Source organism: Hirundo rustica, chromosome 16, assembly GCF_015227805.2.
Source record: "Hirundo rustica isolate bHirRus1 chromosome 16, bHirRus1.pri.v3, whole genome shotgun sequence".
Lineage (NCBI taxonomy): Eukaryota > Metazoa > Chordata > Aves > Passeriformes > Hirundinidae > Hirundo > Hirundo rustica.
In genome coordinates, this window is record NC_053465.1 from 5,045,841 (window position 1) to 5,066,764 (window position 20,924).

At 52.4% G+C, this 20,924-nt stretch overlaps 1 protein-coding gene across 2 annotated transcripts; it reads right to left on the minus strand.

Annotated features, from left to right (window-relative positions):
- Nucleotides 1-4,934: 4,934 nt before the first annotated feature.
- Nucleotides 4,935-18,754, minus strand: GATA5 (GATA binding protein 5). Of its 2 annotated transcripts, XM_040080139.2 has the most exons (8): nt 18,537-18,754; nt 17,427-17,475; nt 16,183-16,782; nt 13,903-14,069; nt 8,319-8,444; nt 7,348-7,435; nt 6,742-6,866; nt 4,935-5,794 (listed from the first exon to the last, which is right to left on the minus strand). In XM_040080139.2, exons 3-8 carry the CDS (start codon nt 16,700-16,702, stop codon nt 5,639-5,641), a joined length of 1,182 nt encoding a protein of 393 aa, XP_039936073.1. In that variant the 5' UTR covers nt 16,703-16,782; nt 17,427-17,475; nt 18,537-18,754; the 3' UTR covers nt 4,935-5,638. The 2 variants fall into 2 exon arrangements, with proteins under 2 accessions (XP_039936073.1, XP_039936072.1); XM_040080138.2 differs by lacking the exon at nt 18,537-18,754 and having other exon boundaries at nt 17,427-17,579.
- Between the last annotated feature and the right edge of the window lie 2,170 nt (nt 18,755-20,924).

A 20,924-nucleotide genomic window follows, 5' to 3' on the forward strand; every position in this document is an offset into this window, starting at 1 on the left:
CAAAGCAAACAAAGGTGGATCTGAACCAGCTGCCTCCCCAAAAGGCCGCTTTCTGGTGCCCTTTGAGCAGCAGCAGCTTCCCTGTTGAGCGTTCCTGCTGCAGATCCCTACAGACACACACAGTGTCTGTTACAGCCTCCGGGGGTAAATGATTAACGCCCATTCCGCCTTGGCGCTCACCTTAGTCCTGCTCATGCAGGAGGGGTGGGGTCTCCAGCAGTGTTTCCCAACCCCTGGCTGAGGCCACAGCACTAAAAGAAGCTTGAACAGCCCCCAGCCAGGTGTTACAGTGGGCTCCTGGGGCTACATTCCCATCATTTCCATTCATTCAATGAACTGGAGCTGTTCTTTATTGCAAGCAAGGAGTGAACAGGTGGGAGGAATGATAGCAACACTGCAGTAACAGTGACATGAGGACCCTGCTCCCCATCCTGTCTGTGCCCACTTCTCTTTTCCTCCCAGATGTTGTCTCAGGTGGCCCCACAGAAGGATCAGTCCCATGTCTTTCCCTAGGGAAGGGAAATGTGAGCACAGGTGGAACCGGAGCAAGGGCTGGAAGTTTCTACCAGTGTTTGCTTGGAGCCATTTGCTTGGTTTGGAGGAACGAAATCATTAGAAACATCTTTGTTGTTTTCTATCCAGCTTTTCCCTCATGTGTGTTTACTTGCACTCATTCCCAATACCAGGGCTTCCAAAGCTTTTCCAAGCATGAAACAACTAGTTCTACACCCAAACCAAGCCAGAATCTTCTACTTGAATGATAAAACTTTCTACTTGAATGATAAAACTTTCCTACTTCCTCCTGTTTTCTTCTAGGTCATCAGGAAATGCGAACAGCATCCCTTTAATGAGGTTAATTGTTTCTATGGGAGAGTTGATGAGCAGTATTACTTTGCACCAGCTGAGAAATTGGCCCTGGAAGCAGCTCAGCCTCCAACATTTTCAAACAGCACAATGGTCAAGGTCTGCTGTCAGCCACATTTAACTGGTGTGGAAATGCTTGCTTATAAAATCTTGAAGTTCCAATATTAATGCATTTCCTAATGATGTTAAGGAGAGCCTGCAGCAACAGGGTAACCCCTGCTAAACCCCAGCAGCCTCAGAGCATTGGAAAACTGTAGGTGAAGATGCTTTTTGCCAAGTTTTGCCATAAAAACCTGTCCAAATATTCTCCCCATCCTTTTTCTTAACACCTGCTGTATCTCTGACATGTTACCTGTGGTGGTGCTCTTAGGTAGAACTTTTACTGGAACATGGGATGGGTGTTTTTTCAGAGAGGACAGCTGGATGAGGAAAAATTCCCTTTAACAAGAGCCTTTCTGGAATGTGCTGCTCAACAAGCTTCCCTTTGAGGAGGAACTTCTTTGAAATAAAATCACTTTGCAGAAGGTGTTATTGCTCCTCATTAAGTGTATTCTATGTAAATTTGATACTGAACAGAAGAAATTCTTGGAGACATCACCTCTTACCAACCCCTGGTCACAAAGCTTTCTCCAGGAAGGACCACCTGATGTGATGAAAGGACCGGTGTTATTTGTTTTCTCCTTCTATGCATACAATGGTGAGATTGAATATTCACCTCTGCTTTAGCTGCTGCACTAGTAAATAGCCTGGATATTTAATTACTGCAGCACATTGACCTGGAAAGCAACGTGAGTTGTTTTCCTGGCTGACACACCGCACCAACTTGGCAAAAACACCCCAAAGCTTTGGAGAGGAGTAGTGAAGCAGTGGACAGAGACTGGGAAGGAACACTGGACTATCAGTGTTCACCCTCTGTGTATCACCAATCACTTCCAGAGAGATTAAAAACCAGCAACAGAGCCCTAACTCCCTTCACCCCCTAGACCACTGCTGTACCTCCCACCTTCTTTCCAGGAGAAATCTCTTGGATCCCCATAATGCTTGGCAGACTTTTCAACCACAGGAGCAAGGAAAGGAGGTTTGATGCCCTTATGACCACGGTGTGCAGGTTCCCACAGACCAGCCAAGCCAGTGACCTGGTGCACAGCTTCTCCTGGGGGCTCTGTGTCCCCAGGGCTCGTGCAGGGAACGCTCAAACCCCTCTGCCAGCTGGGTGGTATTTGCAGCTCAGGCAGAGCCCAGGCAGCAGCTGAGCTGCCACACAAGTTGTGCTGAACATTTCTGTGTGCAGCACAGGAAGAATGATGGTTCTGTGCTCCAGCATAAGTGACACCCCATTAGAGAGTCTGGGGCTTTGGGGGTCCAGCAGACGTGAAACCACAACTTTCCATTTTCCATGCAGAAACCTAAATGAAACAAACTTTTTAGGCCTTTTTTTTTTTTTTTTTTTTTAAGCAGCTTCTTGGGTGAGCAATGATTTTATTGTGCTATTAATATGACCATAAACAAGAACAACATGTGTTTATAGGCTCAAGTGCTTCATTACTCGCTCGCTGACTTGGTGGAAATCACCGTGGCATCAGTTTAAAGTGCAAAATGGAGCAAATCATTGTAGCCATGTTGTAAAATCATCTGGGCAGGCAACCTTTGAACAAAGGCAATTGATAGTTCCGAGGCAGCTGTACAACAGCAGTAAACAGAATATTTGTCCACAGGCCACCAGAGCTGCAGGAGAGCAAATACATCCCATGCCTTGGAAGGGGAGGGAGCACCAAGGGGGCTGAGAAAGGTTTGGGAAAGAGAAGTAAAGGTTGTTCTCTGAAGGTGACCGAGCTGCTGTTGGCACAAAGGTGGGCAGGGTCCAACCTGCCTGGAGCTAGGAGGGGTGGGACAGTGCCTGCTGTGGGGGGAGCCTGTATCCTGGTCAGCTGCAGGGTCTGGCTCTCCCACACCTCAGTTCTGTGCCTGATCCCCTCCTACCCTGCCACACCAAATATTCAAATTCCTGTGACAAACTGGGTGGGCTCAGCTGGTCTGTGCCACCTGGAGGCTGTAGGAGCGGGATTGAGGATGCAGCATGACCTGGGAGGATCTAAACTTTCCCGTGGTTTTTGTTCACACCTATTGGGGCAAATGCTCCTCTTTGCCATGTAATAGGGGTAAAAAGGGATGTGGACCCCCTAGGGAAGGACTTCAAAGTAGCAGCTGGGGAGGGAATGGCCAAATACTGCACAGATCCCCCTGGATGTGGGTCTGCAAGCCTGGGACCTGCACAGGGGTGCTGGCTTCTCTGTGGTGCAATGACCTGGAGGAAGGAATTTCCTCTGCCCCACGGGGCTGGGCAGACACATTGCCTCTGCCATGGTGAGACCAAGGGGTAGGAGTCAGCAGGAGTGGCTGCTGCCTTGGGAAAGGGAGTGAAAGATTGGAAGACGTCCCCAAAAAGTGAAAAACAGCCATTGTGGATGATGTCACCCAGTGAGGGCAGGGAGTGAGCAGGAAGGAAAATTACACATGTCCCAGTTGTTTCACTTCTTGTCCCTCTGCCTCGTTTCGTCTGTCACCAGCCCCCGGAGCATCCTGACTCTCGGTCGACGGTTACCAACAGGCAATAAATAAAACCTCTGGAGCCACTGGTGTCAACATCTTGGCATTGTTTAGGTCTCCCTGTTTGCCTTTCAAATAACTCTCCTCCTCGGGGTCATGCAGACGAAAAAGCGAGGACCCCCTGCCATCATCCATAGAAATCATCCTGCCATGACTTGTGCTGCGCTGCCTTTTTTTTTTTTTCTGCCTGAAAAATTTGGGGTTTGGGGAGCTGCTCAAGAGCACTGGTCAGGGCTCTGCTGCCTCTTGCCAGCCTGTGCCTTGACATGTCACCTCAGGCACCTCACCCATTTCCCTGCCTCCCAGAGACACGCTTTGAGCTGGATTTGGGATGGTGGGTCCTGCCAGCCCCGGGCTGCTGCCTTATCTGTTGCCTGGCTCTGCCTGGCTCCGCTGCGGATGTTGGCCAGCCAGAGAGTGGAAAAACAAACGGTGGAGATGTGGATCCACGGTCAGATCCTGGCCATGCAAACACGGTGTGCCAGTGCCGGGCCTGGCGCTGGAGGGATGCCATTCCATGACAGCTTTTGCCCTGGCACTGGAACCTGGCATTATGCAGGCTGCTGGTGAGGCTCTGGAGGCACAAGAAATACTCCTCCAAAGACAGTTTTCATCCATGGGCTTGGATAAAAGAGTGGCTTGCACCCTCACCATGCCGACACAGACCAGCCCCTGCAGGGCACCAATGCTCCGCAGTGCCTGGAACATCTCCTTTCCTCCAGCAAGGGTGGCACGGTGGAAAGCATCATCCTCCATCTCAGCTGAGTTGTGACTTGATGTCAGATTCACTCTCCCTGATCCTCTTTAGCTTGTTGTTTATAATAAAAATCAAGCCATCCATCTCTTCTGACAAGAGGAAGAGTTGCTCCAGGAAGCCCTGGACAGGTCAACTTCTATATTAAGGAACTATTACTTGACAGTTTCCTGGCCATAAATAGCCATACAGCGAGGCTGGGGATTTTATTTAGAAATAGCAAATAAAGTAGGCCATAAGTAACTTCATGACCTTGCTCTCCCCTCGTTTCCCACCCTTCTCTCCTCTTCAGTAGGGTCCATTCCTCACCCCCAGGTTCCTTGGGACTTACAGGACCCCCATTTCCCACTTCTGAGATGCTGCAGAAACATACTGCTGACAGCTTTTGGAAGTGCGCTGTGGGTTTTGCATCACTGAAGATTTTTTGCTACAGCTCAAGTCCAAGAAATTGTTTTCTACCTGGCCTTGATGAAAATAATTTAAAAGCAATCTGCTCTGCATGGCTGAAAGCTGGAAATCTTCCACACAAAACATCCCCAAAACTGGATTCAAACAATTACCCCTTATTTTTTAGTCCCTTGAGCCTTTCTTTTAAGTTTTGGAGGACTAACTTCTGATTTTCTAATGCTCAGACTTGGCAACATCAAAACCAATCAGGAAATACAAAAGAAAAAACCAACATTTTAGTATTCTTTTATTATTGGGAGGTTTTGACCATTTTTGTCATGTCGTTTGCCTAAAATAATAATAAAAACCTCTTTGTTTGGAGCTGGAAAGGGAAGAGCAGCGTGTTTATTTAATGTATGACTCATCAGCTCAGTGTTGATACGCAAAACGCTTCAGAAGCTAACACTCTATAGAGATGATCGTTTTTAATATAAAACAGTAAATGTTTAAAACAACCTTTTTTTTTTTTTTTTTTTTTTCCCTCTTTTCTTCCTGTTGTGGCCAATAAAACATAAGGCAGGCCACGTAGCTTACATTTTAATAAAATTAAGTTATTTGGTGCCACGTTTTTACAGTCTTTTATTGGAAAGTGGAGTAAATTGCACACAGTGGAGTCATAGGAGGGAGAAATCACTGCGAATAAACATAGATTCTGGGATGCATTTATTTGCTGGTTTCATCTCGGAGGAGGAAGGCTTTCCTCAGGAAAACGGAGGGGTTCCGGCCTTGGGGAGGCAGCCCTGGGTCGCTCTGGGGAAGGAGGAGCTTTTTGGGGACCTGGTGCCGCAGTGGGGTCATCCCAGCCCCATCCAGCTGTCGTTTTCCGTGGGCATCCTCCAAGAGAAACCTGTCCCGTGGCTGTGGCTCGACCCGCGCCGTCCCGGGGCGCTGGGGCAGCTCATCCTCCTGCCCGTCGGACAGCCCCAAACATTGGTCCCGAGGCTTTCTGCTGGGGGCTGGGGGTTCCTAGGCGAGCGCCAGGGCACACCAGGAGTCCTGCCGGAGGGGCACGCTCAGCCCGGGCTGTGGGGCCATGCTGCTGCTGGAGAAGCTGTAGTCCTCGGGTTCGAACTTGAACTCGCCGTGGCCGCCGGCCAGCGCCTCGTCCGACTGGCTCTGCGCCTGCCCCGGGGAGGGAAGCAGAGGGGCGTTAGGATTAGCCACTGACCCCTTGTCACAGTGCGGAGGTAGGAGCAGGATGGATTGGGAGCAGGGTGGGTTATCCCTGATGCCGTATTTCCCTTCGGAGCAGTCAGGAGCTGGGCAAGGAGGTGCTGCACCCCCTGCAAGGCAGAGAGGACCATCCTAGGGCCCACCTGCGTTTATTCACTGATTAAATACGTCCAGTTTGGAGATCATTAGGGGTGCGTGTATTTTTTCAGAGCGCAGCACAAAACAGGTTTCTTGGTTTCAAACAAAAAACCGAGATCCCACATAGTGTAACCAGTGCACCAGGGTGCTGGGGCTGAGCTTCCCCTCCATACAAACATGTCCAGCTCAGGCAAGGCTTAGAGTCAGCATAAAGACAGTGTTGGGCCACAACATTTTGGTGTGTGGGTTGATTTAGAGCCTTTTTCTTCCTATATCAAGGTGAAATGGCAACCAGCCCCTAGGAAAAGCTTGGGACAGAAGCGAGGCCTCTGACAGCATCACAGCTTTGTGGTCACTGAGCACCTCAGGGCTATAAGGTGCAGATGACACATGCCCAGGGACCCTCTTCTTGGGAGCTACAGAAGATTCCACCCTGGGCTGATCTCATCAACTCAGCAGTGCTGTTCTTTCATGGTGGGAGGTGGGAATTAAACTCAGCTCCGCACTGAAGCCACAGCAGAGCCTGGACATCTTGCAGTTCTCCACTGCAGGATGAAAGATCCCATGGGGAGCCAACAGGATGGAGACCTTTCTCATCCACAGCACCTTGGCTCATGGTCCCTGCTCTCCTCAGCCTGAGAGGGACCACCAGGCTGGTGGCCAGAGTGCAATGGATCAATTTCCCCCAAGGAGAACAGCCACGGAGGTGTGAGGGTCATCCACCCCAGCAGGGGATGGCTCTGGGCCCTGCCCCTTACCTGCGACACCGACACGATGGTTTGTCCGGGATACTGTGAGGTTGTGCTGGGCTCTGACTTTAAAGTGACCGTGCTGTCTGAGTTGGTAATGGAAGAAGGGGAGTTAGTGGCCGAAGTCATGGATCCTGGAAGACAATTGGTAGAGGGCAGTGAAGTAACGTAGGTTCAAATCTGCTCTTAAAGAAATTTGTATTTTAACAGCAACCATGACATCTCACAGCATGACTCTGCTGTTTCCTTTCCACCACATCTGTGTCAGAAAACACTTTGTATTAGGCTGTCAAGATGCTGATGGAGGAGGAGCAACCCTTTCACAATCTGGCAGTGTTTATTTCCCATCACTCAATTTAGCCCAAATCTGCTCAAACGTGAGCACTGCTGCATTGGAGCCCACAGCCCAGAGGAACCTCACAAGGATATGACAGCACTGAGAGGTCCCACTAGGCATCACACAAGGTCTATGCAGAAATACAGCCCCAGATCTAAAGCAGTAACCAAGGAAAAATTCTCATTATTTTCTAATTATCATAACTTCCTCCGGAAGAGGAGACATTGTGAAGTGAACTGTGCTCCAAGACCCCAGGATGGATCATAACAGCACTGTACCTGTTGAGGCTTTGCCTTTGGTAATGTTTTTAGGCTTCCTTTTCCTCGTCTGGATGCTTTCCTTTTTCATGGCCAGAGGTCGTGGTACCTTGACATTCATAAAGTTTGGAATCATTAATATTGTATTTTATTCAGCTCCTTCCCACACGTGTTGCTGTCCTATTTCTGTGTGCAGCTCATGCAAAGCACCTAAAGTCCTTGTCCTTCACTAAGAGCTATTTTTCTCTGCATCAGGCCTTGGCTGGAAGATATGTAAGGTTAACAGCTAAGGCTTTCCCACAAATTTTGTTTTTTCCTTTATTTCCTATTTTTCTTTTCCTGATTTATTAGTGACCTTTGTGACAGGGCCCTATTAAATTACCCTGAGAGACTGAGAGCCTACAGGGCTCAGAGGGAATGGGCACGGGGTAGGGAGGTTTTATGGAGGGATGGAGTCCCCTCTTTGGCTGGTGGACATGTCACCAACAGCCCCCATCCTCTGTGGGTAAGTGTTATCAGCCAGCCTCCACGTGGGCTCCTCAGCCTCCTTCACACATTCTTAAAGAAGAAATGTGCTCCTTATCTCAGTCTGGGCTTGGGGAGCTTCGGGCTCCAGCTACTGGAGCCTGGTCAGTTTTCATTTCGTGGAATCTTAGGTTGGTTTGGAAGGGATCTTAAAGGTCATGTAGTTCCAGCTCCTCTGCCATGGGCAGGGACGCCTTCCACTATCGCAGGCTGGTCCAAGGCCCATCCAGCCTGGCCTTGGACACTTCCAGGGATGGAGTATCCCCATCTCTGGGCAAGCTGAGAGCATTCCAGCCTGCCCTCAGCCTCACCCTGGAGAACCCCGGGGGACTGAGCTTTTGACTGCTCCAGAAGGTGGGACTCTGGTACTGTCTAGAGGCTACTCCTTCCAGAGCTGATCTCCTAGACCTACAGGGCAGTGATCCCAAATCCCAGAGGGCCCCTCACGGTGTGGACGTGCTCCTCACCCCGTGGAGTTTCATGTACAAGCCGCAGGCGTTGCAGACGGGCTCGCCCTCGGCGTTCCTTCTCCACAGGGTGGTGTTGGTGGTGTGGCAGTTAGTGCAACAGAGGCCAGCACGTCTCGATGAAGACTTCAAAACAAGCAAACAAACACGTGAGTGCACAGGAGTGATGAACTGGGAAGTTTCCTTTCATATCAGAATGAGATCTCCAAGTACACTGCATTCCCGGAAAATGTGAAACACGCGCGGGAGCCAAATTCTGATCAAAGAAATTGCATTCAAATGACATCACTCTAATTTGCAAGTGTTTGTTTGGTTTGGGCCTTTTTTTTGTTTTGTTTTTTTTTGTTTTTTTTTTTTTTTTTTTTTGTGTTGTTGTTGTTGTTGTTTGTCTGTTTGTTTGTTTGTTTGTTTTTGAGATTGATAAACCTGGAAAATATCTTTGCAACTCATTTCACAAACTTCCAACAAATCGGCTGGAAGTGATCAGGACTCAGAGCATAGAGAACTTCCCTCCAGGACATCAACTCAGATGGAGGAAGAGAGGGAAAATGCCAGCTGGGCTTTAAATGCATGAAGAAAACTCATGCTTCAAGTGAGCTCTTCAGTTTTCCTGCACTCAGAACTACCACTAAACTTAGAAACATCCCAATTAATCTCTGGCTTAAGACAACTGGAATTGGTTGGCAGAACTGAGCAGAACCAAACTGAACTGGTCCATGATGAGACCAGGCAGGTTATTCTTCAAGTCTCACAGACATTCTGTTCTCTCACAGGCTGTAGAAATAACCCTGCAGACATTAATTGATGACATATTTTGTGAGTGCAGGGATTGCTGGCTCTTAAACATTAATAATTCCAAATGGAGAAGGAAAACATTCTGGCAGAAGCAGCAAAGTAATTTCTGACAACTTCCCTGCAAGCAATCACATCTCTCTTTATACAGACTTGTCAGCTCTATAGGCATTTCATTTGGGAGTTTTTTAACCCCAGGTATTGAAACTATTTTAATAAAAGACCTCACTAAGCGTAAGATACCTGTGGCATAAGTAATATCTCGTGTTCTCCACATTCAGGTGTCTAAATATGTTCTTCAGCCACCAGAGAAATTGCTTTGAATCTGCTCAAAGGCAGACAAAAGGTGATGGAGGCAATAAAGAACTCCCTGTTTGTTTATTTTTCCATTATTGCTTGATATACTGACTGAGCAATATAACGAATGAGGTGGGAAGCGGAGGAATAAAAATGAAATGTTTTTACAAGGTTAGCAGTCAAATAAAGATCAGCTTTGAATTTCAACAGGCATAAGTGACATGCCCTACGTTTGATTCACTCGTTGCTCAGCAAAGATTTCTCAGCAACTATTTGCAAATAATGGCATCACTTTGGGAATTATTCAGCTTCCAAGAAATAACCAGGCAAAAATAATAATACACCAAAGTGTGAGCTGACAAACCTGGCACAGAGGATGAGACAACAGTCTTTGTCCCTGATGTGGGGCATGGCGTCGCAGCCAGATCCTGAGGCAGCTACACAGTGCCCTTTAGAGCCTTCAGCTGCCAGGGCTGTGCTGCTCTTCCCTGCAACCAGGAGGGGCCTCGGCTCCCATGGGAGCACAGGGAGGTGCTGAGCACCTGAAGGACGCAAGGATTCTGAGGTCCAGCTCCTGCTGTGGGTGCAGAGGGGAATTTGGGGCCACTCAGCCCTGGGATAACTGTGTCTCGCCTGCACATGGGGAAAGACCAGTGCAAAGCCCTTTGGAAAGCCTCGAATTTTCTGGCCCACCACAGGTGCCTGGGAGGGAGGGGAGGACACGCTCTCCCTGTTGCACGGATGCTTTGTCTGAAGATTGCAGATGAGGTGACAATGCCTCTGGTGGCTCCGGTGGCAATGCCAGCCCCACCAGAGCTCTGCCCACCCAGCCAGCACTGTGTCACAACCTGCTCGTGGGCTTCCTGCTGGGACACTGACAAGCGCCTTCTAGGCATCCTGAATGTCAGTCTGCAGGCTGGCTCCTCCTCGCACAGCCAGGGAGAGAAGAAACCGTCCTACATCACCAGTATTACAATTTAAACCTCAGAAACCCCAGAAGAACCTGCCCCTGCACCACAACCTGCCAGCTTAGCAAGAAAGACGCAGTCAAGGCTACCACAGCTCACTGAAGGACGAGGGTACAATACATTATTGCTGGTTTCCCAGCAATTCTCTTGAAAGAAAATGCATTTCTGCCTGCCTCCACCCCACTGCCTTTGTACCATTCTGACCTTGTCTAGGAAGTTGTTGACTTCAACATTGTGCTCAGTGTTTATTTATACAAATGCACCATACACTCAAACAAAAACTCTTCACAGACCTGGCTTGACAGCCAAGTGCTGCTGATAAACTCACAGAATGGTGAGTTGGTGCCTGTTGAATTAACTGCATGTGAGAGTCACTTGGAGAGCCCCAAAAATTCAAAGCCAGCAGGGAACGTCCTTCTGAAGGAGACCAAGCTGCCAGAGACTTTGCTTCACCTCCTTTTCAAAGGTGGAAAAGAAACCACAGAGTTTCACAGGAAAAAAAAAAAAAGGCACTGAACCCCCAGATTGAATCAATGCTTCTGTGTTATCTCCAACAGATTCGAGGCGACCTTCGAATGCTTTACAGGAAAGAAGTTGTAGCAAAGTGTGCTGAGATATCTGGGCTCAACTCCTGGAAGTGGGGAAATCAGAGGCTGGGAGCCAAAGGCAGCAGCATCCTCTGGGATTTGCCTTTGTGACTGTGACTCTAGGATCCTATTAAGATCCCAGGGCTGTGATACATCCCATCCCCACCTTCCCCAAAAGTGTCACCAAACCCACTGCGCATTGCCAACTCTAAAAAATGACAAAATGAAAAAATTCCTCCTGGGCTGAGGTGGAAAAATACTGTCTGAGCCAAGCTGGAAGAATTCAGCTCCAGGGTAGTCCTTCAGCTCTGGGTGGTGTGGGAGGTGCTGAGCAAAGGACAGCTGCTGCATCTGCCCCTCGAGCTCCCCTGTGCAGAGCAGAACCCCTCCAAACAGGGGGAATTGCATCTGCTGTTCGACATCACCAGCTGCTCCTGGTCTCAAAAGTGATTTGGATTTTCAGACTAGGTCTGAGATATCATCTTATGAAACCCACCAAAAAACGTTGCCTAGGAAAGGTGCCGCCTAAAATGAAGGGCTGCCTCCATCCTCCTCTAACAAAAACCCTTTCCGCTGAGAGCTGTAGCCTTTTGGATCCAGACACAGGCCAGAGTGGCTGTCCCTGCTGTGTAGAGGATTTTGCTCTTATCCCAAAAAAACCAACCAAACAAACAAAAAAAACCAATGCACAAAAAAACCAAAAAATGAAGTGGAAACTACACTACTGCTGCTCTCCCTCTGCCACGCACAAGCAGGCTGAGCTGCAGGACATCATTCCCACAGTGTTATCTGGGCTGTGCTGGGCTCTCTTCTGGGGGACTTTGCTTTGTGAAAGCAGAAGTCAGAATAACTTCCAGCTCGGTGTCTACGTACAGCACAAAGGTCGCAACATAAAGGATGACAGAAACCATTTTTCTCTCCTGTGTCTGTATTTCACTGCACTGTGAAACCCGATTTCGCTGTTCCTACAGCCACAGAGTCACTGCATTCACTGCTCTGCTCCCAGGGCTGGCACCCTCTTGCCCATCATCAGTAGATCTCTCTTCTTCCAAAAGAGCAGATCTTCTTTCAACAAGATATTTCACATCCTTGGGAAAAGCCAAGGTTTCAAAACATTTCATTCCAAAGTCAGACTGAAAAGTCAAAATTGTCGCCCCTTTTCTAATCCATAAACCGAAATCCGTTCAAGTATTTCAACCCTAGCAAAATGCTTCCCCTGGACAAGAATCAGCTCTATCATTTAAGTTTTATCATCGTCGTATTTATTACCAAAACAATAAAAAATTTGGAAGTGCTTTGGTAATTCCCAACTATATTTGCTCATCCCTGGGAAAAGGTCTTAATTCTGCAAACAAGCGTTTTCCATCAGAAAACGTTGCTGAAATGTTTGTTGAAAAATGCCTGATGGGTGCTACAGATGAGGCTCAGGCAGGGTGCAGGCAGTGCATGGCTGCCTCTCTTCCCACACGCTGAAATAAAACATGGAACAGCAGCGAGATGTCTCCAATTCCCTCGGGGAAAAGCTGCCCAAAAATCCCCTAGAAATTCATCCAGTGACACATTTGGATGCCAGTCTGAAACGCGGAGTTGGATTTGAACTGGTTTGCACCTCTCTCTACGCACGGGTCGCGTTTGCTTTGAAGAAACCAGCAGCGTAACTCTGAGATTTTGGCGCAGCAGCGACCAGGGGTTCAGATTTAATGTCATCACATTTAAGGAGACAGAAGGATTTTGGAGAGACAGGCAAATCCTGTTGGATAATGCTGAATGTTTCACAGAAATGCCTTGATTTTAATATGTTGAACGAAACGGGGATTTTCCACGGAACTACTACTCATTTCTTTTTGCAAATCCAGAGCTACATTTCCGAGGGTCAGAATCAGAATGAAGCGGCTTGCTCAATCCCAACTTTTTCTTTTTTCCTGACTGATTTTCATACACAGGAACTTGTAATTTTTGGGTTATTGCTAATAATATGTTTTGCAACACCAAAAAAAAAAAAAAAATCTGCAGGAACACACCCCTAGAGAAAGCCAAGGAGCTCCCAGCTGTTCCCCAGCACGGCTCCAACAAACATCCTGTTTGTAATGACAGCGTCTGATGACAAGCTCTAAAACCAAAACTGCTACCACCAAATTTAAACATCCCAAAGCCACTCCACGAAAAAAAAAAAAAAAAAAAATAGGATGCGCCTTTCCTTTCTCGCCGTGGTATCCCAATTGGAGGAAGCCCAATATTACATTGACAGAGGGAACTAATGCTTCAGCCAGCAGGGGAACTGGGAGCTGCCAAACCCCAAGTTTTCCCCTTGGGGAGGCTGAAGGCAGCAGGGAGCAGGGCCCCATCCTGCTCCCATTGTGAGCAGCCAAAACCCTCTGGGCCAGCTCAGGACCAGCCCTGCCTCTCGTTCAACTGCTCTGCCTAGACCGTGGCTGCATGGAGAACCAGGAAATAATAATGATAATAATGATAATAATAATGATGATGATAATAATAATAACAATAAAAATAATAATTGTAATAGTAGTAATAACAGTAGTAATTGTAATAATAGTAATAATAATAATAGTAATAGAATACACAGCAGAACACCCACTGCAGGAACAGAGGCAGGGGAAGCCCGCAGGGTCCTGACCACAGCTAGGAGTGATTGTTCCTGCTCGGCTCTGCTGCAGCCCTGGGACCCCTCCAGTCCCTTCAGCCCAGTCTCCACTGCCCACCACTCGTGCCAGGGCAGAAACCCCTCTGGCTTCATCCCACTCCCCCTGACCCCAGCCGAGCCTGTGCCGCAACGAGGGTGTCCTGGTATTTAATCTGCAGGAGGACAGGCGGTCAAACAGACCCTAACACAAGTACAGAGACCCCCACAAGCACCCAGCTCCTGCCCTCCGGCCAACCCCGGGCGGAGCAGGGCATCCCGGCCGGGTTTCCCTCCCTTACCAGCCTCTTCTGCGGCTTGAGCGGCCGGTTGATGCCGTTCATCTTGTGGTAGAGCCCGCAGGCGTTGCACAGGTAGTGCCCGGTGCCATCCTTCCTCCAGAGCGGTGTGGACATGGCTCCGCAGTTCACGCACTCCCGGCCGTCCCCGGGGAACTCCTCCAGGTACTCTGGGATAAAGAGCGGCAGCGTGAGGGTCAGGAGCCGTCCCCAGCGCACGGGAACCCAGCGGGAGAGGGTCTCCAATCCTCTGTGCCCCGATACTAGGGGAAATCCCTGTCCAGAGGGGGTTACCTCCACCCTGAAAGTGTGACCCAAACCCCTTTATTTCCTCCACACCATCATATTTTAATATTTTGTTCAAAGACCGCCCATTGCCCCATCCCTTCCCCGAAAGACGCAGAAGGGCTGAGCGCGGCTGGGCTCTGCCTCCCTGCGATGTTATCCCGGGGGGCAAAAATAAATGTGAGACGGGGCAAAATGGGGCGATTTTCCTGATTTCCATCACGAAACACACCCAGGCTCTGGCAGGGAGGGACGGCCCCGCCGGGGAAGGCTCTGAGCTGCTCGCCGAGAGATGCCGGGCTGGCACCCGCGGGGATCCCCAGGAGAGCATCACCGGCTGCCTGCGGCCCCAATTCCTGCTAGAGAGGCTCTTCCTCACCTCTTCTGTCCCCGGGAGACAATAATAATAATAATAAAGTTTAAAAATCCAGGGACGGAGCCCCCAGCACGGCTCAGCGGCAAACGGGCAGCCTCGAGCGAAACCAGGACAGCTCTCAGTCGAGAGTCGGTCTTTTTTCCTCCCTACCGCTTTGCCCGCATCTTTTAAAAAAGAACTTATTTTTCGTGTTCTTTTCTTAGGAGGAAAAAATAACTTTTAATTTTTTTTTTTTTTTTTAATCTTCGATCGGATTCATAATGACGCAACGGAAAGAAAAAGGAAGAAGAGCAAAATTTTAAAAGGCGGGGGAAGGAAAAATGGAAATAAAATGTAAAGAGAAGAGGAAAAAATATTGCCGTAATTTACTGAATGAAAAAAAAAAAAAAAAAAAGAAAGAAAGAAAAGGGAAAAAATATAAAAAGGAAAAAAAATAGTTTAGGCTACTTGAGAGAGTTTACACTATCCAAGAGCAAAAATAAACGGCAGAGAGGACGGCAGCCGCTATCCTGGACCCTAAAGCACCGAATTCAAAGTGCAGAAAAGATTTCTGAGGCATCACTTCCCTCAGCAGGACGATCCTTTCCCGCAGAACGCAAAGGATTTTCACAAAGAGAAAACCCTGGAAAGAAACCGCTACCCAGCACCCCCGGTGTGGGAGGAAAAGCCGAGGCGGGGAGGGAGCTCGGTGGGGCAGGGACTGCTTCCCTGCTTTAACTTTGTTCTTGGGGTGAAGATAAGATAATTCGGTTCACCGCAGTAAAGATGATAACGCGGCTGAGATCTTGAAGTGGCTTTTAAAGGACTTTGCAAACCGCAGCCGGAGGAGGCTGCTGGAGTGCCCCCGGGGTTATAAACCCCGCGCACGAAGAGTCCTGGTAAATCAAGCCCAAAACTTTATTTGCTCAGAGCTTGGTTTAAAGGGATTCTCGGTGCGGGTGCAAAGGAATTGAAGTTTATTGTTCAACGCCTGAGCGCCTTTCGGCGTCTCCCCAAAGGCCGCAGAGCAATGCAGCTGCGGACCTGTTTGGGCGAAGGCAAATGAGGAGACCGAGAGTCTGTTCAAATATAAACTAATTTACCACAATAAATTACTTAAAAGGGAGGGAGCTATAAATCTGCCCCGCTAATTTAAACACAAGGGTAAGTATTGAAGCACAGGCACAAAGTCGATATTGTGGGAAGGAGATATCGAGGGGGTGGTGGTGGGGTGGGGAGGGAAGGGGTTGAACGGCCTCTGCTTCTCTGTCCTCCGGGGGAATTGCTTTGCTTTGAAACGAGGTCTTTGCCCTTCTCGTCACACACGCTGCCCCCTCCTTCATCCCACCTCTGTCCAGGGTCAGCCGCATAAACCCCGTTCCCGAACCATTTCCCCATTCCTGGGTACAACCATCCTCTCCTCTCCCGTCGGGGCTGCCAGTGGGACAGCTCATCCCGGGGCCGCGCCACCGACACTGAGGGGATGGAGTGCGGGATCGGGATGGGTATGGGGGATCGGGATGGGGTACGGGATGAAGTACGGGATTGCGATGGGTATGGGATTGGGATGGGTATGGGGTACGGGATGGCGATAGCTCCCACCCGACGCTCCAAGACCCCGCTGAAGGGAGGCGGCGACCTACCGAAAGTGGACCTGCGGCCGGGCAAGGCCGCCTGCCTCGTCTGCAGGCTGTGCAGCACGCTGCTCTCGAAGTGTCCGGCCGTCCAGGAAGGCGGTATCTCGGGGGTCACGTAGGCGGGGTAGGGGCTGGAGTAGGACCCGTTAACGGAGCGCACCAAGGCGTTGCCGTACTGCTCCCGGCCCCCGCCGCCCAGCAGCAGGGGCCCCTGGTAGGCGCCGTCGCGGCCCGAGGGGCTGCTGCCCTGCGGGCTGTGCGAGTACGAGAAGCCCGACGGCGGGTGGGGGCTGCCGGCGTTGAAAGCCGCGGCCTCGCCGCCGCTCTGCCCCCAGCCCGGGGGGTTGCCGAGGTGGCTCTGGTGCGGCTCGCAGCCTTGCAGGTAGGGCAGCGTCTGCAGGACGGAGGGCACCCGGGTGGTGGGCACGTAGACGGGCGAGCCGGCCGACGAGTGGAGGAAGTTGCTGGAGTCGTGGGAATAAGCCGACTGGCCATGGTTGGGGGTGAGAGCCAGACCCTGATACATGTTCCGTCCTCCGCGGCGGCGGCTGCTCAGGGCCCGGCCGGCTGCGGCCCCGCGGTGCCGAGGGGCTCACTCAGAGGAACCTGGAGGGAGAACCGAGAGCAGCGAGCTGAGACCCCGCACACACCGGGCACCCGAAGGCCTTTCCCCCGCCTAAAACGCCTCTTCCCTGCCTCAAGCAGGAGCTGAAAGTTGTATTTCCCCCCCGCCCCTTTGTTCTGTTTTCCTTTCAATTTTCCTCTGAGCCACGGCGAGAATTAACCTCCTTGGAACGGGCAGCGACCCCTCCGGCACCTTCCCCCTCCCCTCTGCCAGCCTGGGCACCTCCAACGGGCCGGAAAAACACTTCAACAATTAAATATTTTTTCCCAATAGCATTCCCTTTCCCTCTTTTTTTTTTTTTTTTTTTTTTTAATTTTAATTTTAATTTTTTTTTTTTTTCCTGTCGCCAAACCCAGGGCCTGGAGCGCAGCTCGGGGCCTTGTTGGGGAGGACGCAGCCGGCTACGGCCCCTCGGGTTCCCTGGAGGAGCGGGGTCCCGGCGGATCTGGGCAGAGATCCAGCATCGGGAGCATCCGAGGTGTCCCCCAGCCACCAGCGCTGCCGCTTTCCTGTAAAAAAGCTCAGTAACCCTCGGGGAGGCCTCTCCGTGCGGACGGAGGGCTGCAGCCGCCGAAACCCGCAGGAGCATCCCGCCCTGGCCCGCTCCTCCCGCACAGGTACTCACATGGCAGCGTGCCGGGAGCGGAGCCGGGCATGGCCGTGGGGGCATGGAGCTGCGCTCGGACCATCCAGGCAAATCCCAGGAAAATAAAATAATAATTTAAAAAAAAATTAAAAAATACAATGAAGTTCACGGGGGAGGCAGGAGAAAAACCAAACCAGCAGGATCCCCTGGAAGAGAGGAGCTGCCCTCCCCCGGTGTCCCCCCTCTTGTCGCCTCCCCGTCTCCCGTGGGTGCGTCCCTGGCTGCGCCCGGCGGGGAAGTGGCGACGGCGGCTCTGGCTCCTGCTCTTTACGGCGGCCCCGGTGCGGGCCCGGCCCACGTGACGGCCGGCGGGGCAGCCCCGGTCCCGGCCGGGATTGGGCGCTTCCCGGCAGGGGGGGACGGGATAAATCCCGCCGGCTCCGCTCCCGGCGGGGGGGACGCGCCCGCAGCCTCCCCCCGGCGCGGGGCAGGATGCGGCCCCCGAGCCCCCCGCACCGCCCCGGGCCCGCCGCCGCCCCCGCAGCGGGGATGGAGGGGTCCGCCCGCCCCCGGGGAGGGCTGGGGGGGTGGCTCCCTCCTTTGCGGGTCCCGCTGCGGTTTTGGGGTTAGCTCCCGCACCCCATCTGGAGGTGATGCCCTCCCTCCGCCTCGGGCCGCCGAGGGATGCTGGGGAACACGCCGAAAACTTCCCGGCGGGGATCTGGAAGCCGAGGATGAGAGCCGGTGGTTTTCTGCTCCGAGCGAGAGCTCCGGTTCTCTTTTGACATAAACTCCATCCTCACGGGGAAGGGGCAGCCCCCGGCCCGCCCTGACTGCTGCCCCAAGGCCGGCCGGGGACGCGGCGATGCTCGCAGCCTGCCCGTTCCGGCCGTGCCCGGCTCGGAGCGGCTCTGCCACGTTCGGGGAGCAGCTCCGGCCTCTCACCGTGCCGTCGGGGCTGCCCAGCTCCAGGTGCTCTGCTCTTCCCCGGGGGAAGGGTTCTCCTCCCTGCAGCCCTCCGGCCGAGTCGTTCTGGCCCGGCGACGGGGACCAAAAAAAAAAACCACCTCTCCCGGTTGTTCCCCGTCGGCGAGAGCCGGGAAGGGACTTCAGAGGGGAAGCAGCTCTTAGTCCCAGCAGCCCGCTTACCCCGGGTAATTCAGCCGATTTAACTCTCCTCCGGTACCGGCCAGCAAGGAAATAATTCCATCCTTACCGGGATTTGCTCCCCGGAATTATCGCGCTCTTGCACAAAGTCGCTGCGCCTCTATCTCCTCCCCAGAGAAACGGGGGAAAAACCCTCGGCGAATCTCGCCCGCCGCTCGCTTCATCCCCGGGCAGACAGAATTTTGTCACCCGCAGGCCTCTGCCGACTGGATCGGGCCCCGCTGGGCCCCGGGAGCCCTCCGGTAACGCGGCCCGTGCGGTCCCGGCGCCCGGGGGAGCCCGTCCAGCCTCGCCTCCGCAGGGAGCAGCGCTGCGGGGAGGGTGGGAAATTTCAGCTCCAAAATAAACTGGTGCAGGAATGCCAGCTATTTCCCTCGGAATAATGCAACGCAACTGGCTGGAGATGTATTTATTTGCTGGCGAAAGCGGCCGTTTACGGCTCGCAGGGCATCCCTGTGTCCCTGCGCCCGCAGAGCGAAAGAAGAAAACAAAACCAAAACAACTAATTCTCCCCCCCAAGAAAACAAACAAAGAAAAAAAAAGAAAAAAAAAAAACAAAAAAAAAGGAAAAAAAAAAAAAAAGGAGAAAAGTAAGGGGAAGAAAAGGATATTAAAAAAAAAAAAAAGTGGGAGAGAAATATATTTTTAAAAATGTGAATAAGCTATAGAAAAAGAAACTAAAAACTCGGGAAGCCCCAGCCCCGCGGCGGCACGGATAAAACCGTACCTAGAGAAAACCAGCCCCAAACCCCTCGTGGCTGTGGCTGAGCCACCGCTGGATCTTCCTTCGTTTCGTTTCCCGTGCTTGCGCGTGGGTTTCCCATTTTCACAATTTCAAGTTGTTACTCAACCGTAATTTATTACATGTAATGGATTTTTTTTAAAAAAAATACGTACGAACTGCCCTCTCAGATCTCTCCTGGCCTTCAAATAAATGTGAAAACTTTGAAATAAACGAGGCGCTGCTAAATCCGGAGGGGTGTACACGGTGAGCGTGTTCACGGCGGAGGGAACCACCGTGCGCGAAAACCCGCCCGCGGACCTGTGGCGTGTCTGTGGTCAGATCTATCCAGCTGTTGGATTTTTATGTTTAATTTTTTTTTTTTTTTTTTAACTAGTTTCTCAAGGCGTTTTCTCCTCCGGCGGTGCCGGGGCTGCGGGGCTCTCGCCCCACCGAGGCCGCGGCGAGAGGCGGCGGGTCCAAGGAGCGGCTCCTCCCGCGGGCGCGGAGCAGCTCTGGGCAGGTGCTCCCACACCGAGGGCTCCAGCGCCAGCCCCGGACCGGCCGCACATTCCAGTCCCCGCTGGGCACCGGCCCGCGGTGTCACCCACGCGTGGGCACCGCGTGCGGCGTCCACGGCGGGGTTTGGGGTGTTTGGAGGATTTGGGGCTGCGATGGGTAAAGGGGGCAGGCGGGGCGCCCGGGGGTTCTCCTGTGTGAGGAAGGCCGCGGTGGGCGATGCTCTGTGAAGCGGGAGGGAAGGTGCCCGGTCCGCAGCCCTCGCACCGCGCCCGGGGAGCTCACACGGCGCGGGGGACACGGGCACCCCGGGGCGCTCCCGGTGCTCGCTGCCCCACCCAGGACACCCCGGCGTGGCGGCCGCACACCGCTCACGGGGAGGATTGGATACAAAAATCCTATCGCAGCACCGGTGGGGAGATGCCCGGAATCCCCGATCCCTCTCTTCCGTGCCCGTTCGGAGGTGGGACACGCTGAAAGGGCCCTCGGGAGGAATGCACGGCCCTTGCCGGGCTCACGGTCCGTTTGACGGGCTGAGTCGGACCCGGCTCCGCTCTTCCCGAGGGGTTCGACCACTTATTTTGGGGGAGTTACAAAGGGACCGACCTCCTCCCTTTAGGCTCCCCGTGCCCCCGCACGGCACCGCCCAGGCACGGCTTGGCTCCGGCTGCCTTCCAGAGGGGCCGGGGCGGCTCGGCACGGCCCCGAGGGAGCCCTGACCCCTCCAGGTGAGGCTCCCCCGGGCCGGGACAGACTGCCCGGCGCCCCGGCCCCTCGGCCCTAATCCTGCTCCGGCTGATTTGTGAGTCCTGCGCGGGCCGGACGCGTGGGAGCGCCTTGCGCCGTCCCGGAGGGGGCTTTTAGCTCCCCCCTCCCCCGGGGAAAAGCCAAGGAGGAAGGAAAAAAGAAAAGACAAGTGGAGAGAAAAGGGCAGAAACGTTCCCTCTCCTGCTGCGCCGGGCAGGGCAGCGAGGCTCACCCCGAGCGCGGAAACTTGGGTTACCTTTCCCTTCAGTGCACTGGGAGGTGACAATTAATCATGTCCCCTTTCCTTCCTCTGCCTCCCCCGGGCTGCAGCATCCTCCCCTGGCGTCTCTCTGCCCTCGGGGATGCCGGGCACCGGTCCCGCT